Source organism: Charadrius vociferus, unplaced genomic scaffold (assembly GCF_000708025.1).
Source record: "Charadrius vociferus isolate BGI_N301 unplaced genomic scaffold, ASM70802v2 scaffold282, whole genome shotgun sequence".
In the NCBI taxonomy this organism is placed as follows: Eukaryota; Metazoa; Chordata; class Aves; order Charadriiformes; family Charadriidae; genus Charadrius; species Charadrius vociferus.
The window spans coordinates 9,534,448-9,540,215 of NW_009647731.1; the positions used below are offsets into that span (position 1 = coordinate 9,534,448).

Consider the following 5,768-nt stretch of genomic DNA (forward strand, 5'->3'; position numbering starts at 1 on the left):
CAGCTGTTAACAAAGGTATACAAGACAGTTTGTAAGGCAGTTCGACCTATCCAACTGTCTTCAAAACAGAGAAACAGCAATCTTTGAGGAGAAAGCGAAAAGAAAAGCAAAGCAACACACGTGCTGCTAGTCAGTGTTAAGATTTATTCTTATAGCTAGAGATTGTTTTCAAGCAGCACAATATTTTTTTCATTGTTTTCCAAGCAGCACAACATTTCACCTTAAAGTTTTTCCTGGAGACAGACTTGAGCAAATAAGCAATGCTTTAAAATGATGAAAGACTGGCATTAAGCTCCCGTAAGTACACTATTGGAGTTCAAGTTTTTACCATCTCCCAAGCAGAATGCAAGTTCCTCATGCTTGTTAATGCTCCTGTGTAGCTGCACTGCATCTTTGACTATATGCAGCATTAAAATGGCACGTATTTACATTCATTTCAAGTTATTTACACACAAACCCCGGGGATTTTTAAATTTTTTGTTACATTCATCTCTTCCTCTGCAAAATTCATTAAAAACAAACCACGTATCAAAAGTCTATTTTTTGTATTGTCCCCATTGTCTCAAACTCGTTACAGCATTTAATTTTTCATGCGAAAAAAGAAAACGTGGGACACTTGCTGGTCCAAAACTGGTTAAGGAAAGAGGGAAAAACCCAGTGGAAAACAACAGTATTTTGGGCACCTGCATTCAGGAAGAATCCTGAAATACATGAAAGTGAAGTTGCAAAAGAGGGGGCAAGCCTTAGTTTTTACCCTTCTTTTTAAAGCAAGACAAGGGAGTCAGTAAATATTTCAGCATTTAATTTCTTCTTAAACATGAGAAAATGAGAACTTTGATTTGATTTTTTATATAATCACAGCTGCTTTCCTAATGTCTTCTGTTTATGGTAACTAAGCGTTTTGTCCACATATTTTAGTGTTTATGTATGCACTTTCTCAAAATATTCTTTAGAAGCTTCTGGGCTTGGTTTGATCTGTCAAGAAAAGAAAGTTTAGTTATTATATGTATAACTGAGATTAAAAAAATGACAGACTTGATACTTTATCCAGGAAAATGCATGCATAGTTTATAAAGACAATAGGTTATTTCTGTTTCTGCACTTGGTTGAAAGATGAAAGCCTAAATGATGTACAAGCTCCTACTTGCAAATTTTAAGTATACAGCACATTTTTCCTGCTAAATGTCAAGTAGGGCATTACATAAGTATAAAATACAAAGACAACTGGTGGAGAGTGCAAGTCAAAGTTTAAAATACAGTTTTAAATACAATATGTGATTCTGCTAAAATAAAATCAGTGACTTTCTTCACAGAAATTGCACATTTAGTATCATACAAATAGACTGAATTGGTTTAACCAATAAAAAACTCAAACCATTCTACCATTTAGGCAACAGGCACAGATTCAGTCAAGCACCTCATGTTAAAGTGGTTCTCAGCCCTTCAGACATGCAAAAATATGCCAGTGTCTATATTTAGAAAAGTGATATTTAGCAGACGCTTACTGTAGGGGAGTCTGGAGTCCAGTTTGCCGGGCAAACCTCTCCGTGTGTTTCCACGTACTGGAATGCTTTCACCAAGCGGAGGGTCTCCTCCACACTACGACCGACGGGGAGATCATTGATACTTAGATGCTTGATGATCCCATTTGGATCAATGATGAAGAGACCTCTGTAATTGAGCAAGAATTTAGGGAATGCAAATCACAATCCAAGACTAAACACAAGAAACCGGATGAAATATTTCAGCAAGGCAGTTATTCTTAGATGTGTGTGTCAGAGTTAGGAGTAGCAATACAGTGTTTGATATATTGTTCGTTAGTGCAGTGATCATAAGCCAAGAACCAGTGAACTGGTATGGTATTGTGAAATTACAAAGTATGCATAAGATTATTAAATTGAGACAGATGTATAACAAAGGTAGAACTTCTCATTCCACCTATATTTCAAAGTTGACAGCTGGCATCCTTCTCACGTGTTTTTGATATGAAAATCCAAAGGTACTGAATGAAGAGTTGCTTACTAAATTAAATCCTATTGCATATAAACATTTGTGAAAGCCCAAGTCCCAGTCTTACAATATTAATTAATTTGTCTACAAACGTCAGAAGTTCCTGATCCAAAGAGATCAGGAACCGAAGCTCTCCAGAAGACTCCTACCCAATCCAATGGATCTCATGGACCACTATTTGCTTTTAATAAGTATTCTCATGGTGGAGAAGGAAACGTCAATTTTTTTAATTCTAGATAATTATGGGATTTACTGTAGTGGCCTCTAGGACTACTGCTTTAGAAACTTCTCACAGAGAAGGCAGTCTCTTCTCCCTTCAGAAGAAAGGAAAAAAGAAAAAAAAAAAAAGGGACAGACCTTAATTGTGAAAAAATGTAAAAAATTGTAAAATGCTCTTCTATCCTAGTCTTGTTTTCCTTAGTGACATGCGGTTCTCCCACTAATAGAATAGCTGGCTTCCCCCTGCATGCATTCCCAGAGGCCTGGAACCACTCTCAATTTAAATGCCATAATGGCCATGTGCCCTTTTCCTAAGGTGGGATCCAGCCAGAAGTTCTGCAGAAGAAGTAACATCTTACAGTCTTCACTTGGCCCTTGTGAAGTTTGCCCTGCAGAAGACAGTATGGCTCACGTTGTTTTAGATTGGGTTGTGTCATAACTGAGTTATCGGCAATAATGCATTACCTTAGTGCTATGCCAGGTCCTTCTAGCAGCACACCATAATCTCGGGAGATTTGTTTTGTGAGGTCCGACAGAACTGGAATATTCATTTTGCCCAAACCGCCACTCTAGAGAAAAAAGTAAGATTCCATTTTGTTACAAAATGCTTTTTAGGATTATTCCTCTTGAGTCACTGGATTTGGTGCTCTTGAAGGTATACTACCCACAAAACACATTCATGGGATGTGGTCCATGAAAGGAACCACAGAGGAATGGGGTGGTGGTGTTTGTTTGATTTTGGTTTGTTTGGGTTGTTGTTTTTCTTTTTAAAGTAGTCAGGAACATTTGGTTTCTTTGGAACATTAAAACTTCTTTTGCACTGACCATTTTAGAATTGCTTATTTTGGTGGTAAAAGGCTGCCTATGACAACAGTCATAGATTTTCAGAAAGATTTCCCTCGTACTCCATTCAGGAGCTTTGAGTACAAAAATTTATACTGCATATTTCAGTGTTCAAAATTAAACAAGATGAACATGGTGAGGAGAGAAGGGAAAACAAACGTGCATACTATGGACAGACAAAACACAAGGCTTCTCGCAGCCACGCTAGGTATATCCGAGTCCTGCTTTCTCTATTTAGTGCACGTATTTTATTTTTTTTCCTCCCCCAAATCAATTGAAATATTGTTTGGAGAGTCAACCAAGATTTCTTTCAGTTTTGCAACATACTGGAATTACAAGAGAGATAAGCTCCCTATCCTTGAAACAAGCCCGGAGTTTGTTAGCTTTTCTATTCCTGGCATCATCAGTGAATCATTGTGTAATCTCAGTCATTCAGACCCCGATCCTGCAAATGCTCGTCGGCAATGGAGCTCTCATACGCAGAGCTTTGAAGGCAGGTGTCGGAGAAAACAAGGCCTTAGCTTCTCTGGGTGTCAGTTTCCCATCTGCACCACCATGGAATTCTTTCCACCCTTCGCAGGGCGTTTTGCTACGTGTGCATCGAGCCGTGCCTGACTGGCATACTCCAAACAGCTTTTGCATGAAGCAGTGAAGTCAGTCCATAATCACATTTTGGAGCTTTGAGCAAAACATGCAGAAAATTAAATACTCGCAATAGGTTCAGCCACGCCGTATTAAATCTAGCAAACTCTGCTCCCTCCCCTCTATGTCACAAGGGCAAGAGCTACGGCACCTGGAGGCACCCCAGTCTGTGAGCTCCACTGCAGACTGCTGTCTGCACGACCACGTGGGTCATGACCGATGGCCCAGGAGCTTCTGCACCTTCCTGCGACACTTCTGATTCTCTACAACTAACCAAACCAGTCAGGTGCTTGATGTGATCAAAAGTGGGCATTTTCATATACATCTGAAAGAGGTTCCTCAGTAAAAGGCTGTCTTTACCGCTTTCTTTCCCTGAAGAAAGCTGAGGACCTCCATTTGTACTGCAGAAGTGGAACTATTTCAGCAAGTGAGAGTTAATAATATAAGTGTTCCAATAAGCTCATTGTTTTTCCGCTTCCATTCTGAAGCCACCGCTGCTTGGTACTGGTTAACAATAAGGACTAAACAGCTGCTGTTCATTTTCTGTGAGGGGCAACAAAAACCACCAGCTGTAAGGAGCAGCTTAGGACAGCGACATACATACTGAGTATTTGTCTTCTGAGATAAACGTAAGGATATGATGTAACCTACAAGACTATCACGAGAGCAAACAAAGATTTAAAAAAACTCAAATTATTAAGGAAAAGAGCAAGAAAACAAAGACTGAGGTTAGAATTATGTCATCAAATGTAGAAGTTAATCACTTCACATAGCACTTCAGGCAGTCTCTTGAAATCGGTGTTTGCACCGTTGCTTATTCAACTCTTCTTCTCAGCTCTTGTGAAAAGAAAACAAACAAACAAAAAAGGAAGCCCCAAACAGTTGCCCAATCCATACCTTTCGTGGGGTATTTATCCAGGCCAGATGACAAAAATGAGAATCCACAGAAACCGCCACTACTTCACAGTTCGCATCGTGAAATTCATTTGCTTTGTTGCTGAAGGCCACAATTTCTGTGGGGCAGACAAAGGTGCTGGGTGGGAAGAGAGAACAGGCTGTAATGATTCTGCAATCTTTTGAGAGAATTTTTTAGAAAACGCTTCTAGACACTAATGCAGCACATTATCTATACCCTGATAATTTTAACCATGTTTCCTGCTTAAGATTAGCTTCAGCCAGTCTCAAAGCAACAGCCATGGCCACCTAGCTGGAACATCAGTTTTCAACTCTCAGTTCTAGACAAACGTTTTGCGGAGATGGAGAAAGTGTCTCTGCCAGACACTCTCTACACAGAGTTTTTTGGAAACTCTAGGAGAAGGGACCGTGGGTTAAATTCTCCCCCACATGCCCATGTACACCAGGATGCTCTTGGCGATTCAAGTCTTCCGGACAGGCTCAGCCCCACCTGTCCACCTTTTGCTTTGGAGCCGTCTTGCAGCAGTTCTGCTGGCCCTGCTGCTCAAAAGGAGTCTCCAACATGACCCTGAACTGCAAAGCAACGCCCTCACCCCCGGGACCCGACTGTAAGAGGAATCACTCCTGCAAGGCCGCATCTGCCTCCTGGAGCCAGCCTGGCAGCTAGAAGATGCTCTCCGGCCACCAGAGCCATTGCTCTACTACACAATGGCCATTCGCCCCCATGTCTTATCACTCAGGCTCCAGAAACAGACACGTCTGCTGTGCAAGACTAGCCCGGATAAGGTAAAAACAGCCGCTTTAGGCAGCAAGGATCCGCGGCACTTCTGGTGACCTTCGGCAAGGCAGGAGGCCCATGTGACAGGAGAGAAACCCCGCACTCACAAGTCCAGCGGGTAGAAGAAGAGGACCAGGTATTTCCCCTTGAAATCATCCAGGCTCAGCTCCTTGAACTCTCCGTTGACGACGGCCGTCCCTTTAAAGAACGGGGCGTGCTGTGTCACCGCCGGAGCGAACCGTGAGGAGCCTGCGGGGGAGAAAACAGAGCTGTGGGCCGGGCCGGGCCTGGCCTCCTCCTCCTCCTCCTCCAGGCGGGCGCAGCCGCACGGCAGGCCGACGGTACCGCCGCCCGCGCCCGG

The 5,768-nt window shown here is 42.2% G+C and overlaps 1 protein-coding gene across 1 annotated transcript in view; it reads right to left on the bottom strand.

Annotated features, from left to right (window-relative positions):
• Nucleotides 1-845: 845 nt before the first annotated feature.
• The window catches only part of PRDX3 (peroxiredoxin 3), a 13,390-nt gene continuing 8,467 nt past the window's right edge, over nt 846-5,768 (bottom strand). The window contains exons 2-6 of the mRNA XM_009881650.1: nt 5,515-5,711; nt 4,612-4,747; nt 2,695-2,798; nt 1,506-1,671; nt 846-975 (exon numbers count right to left, since the gene is read on the bottom strand). Coding sequence (XP_009879952.1) covers nt 922-975; nt 1,506-1,671; nt 2,695-2,798; nt 4,612-4,747; nt 5,515-5,711 — 657 coding nt within the window. The 3' untranslated portion in view covers nt 846-921. The remainder of the gene's footprint in view (nt 976-1,505; nt 1,672-2,694; nt 2,799-4,611; nt 4,748-5,514; nt 5,712-5,768) is intronic.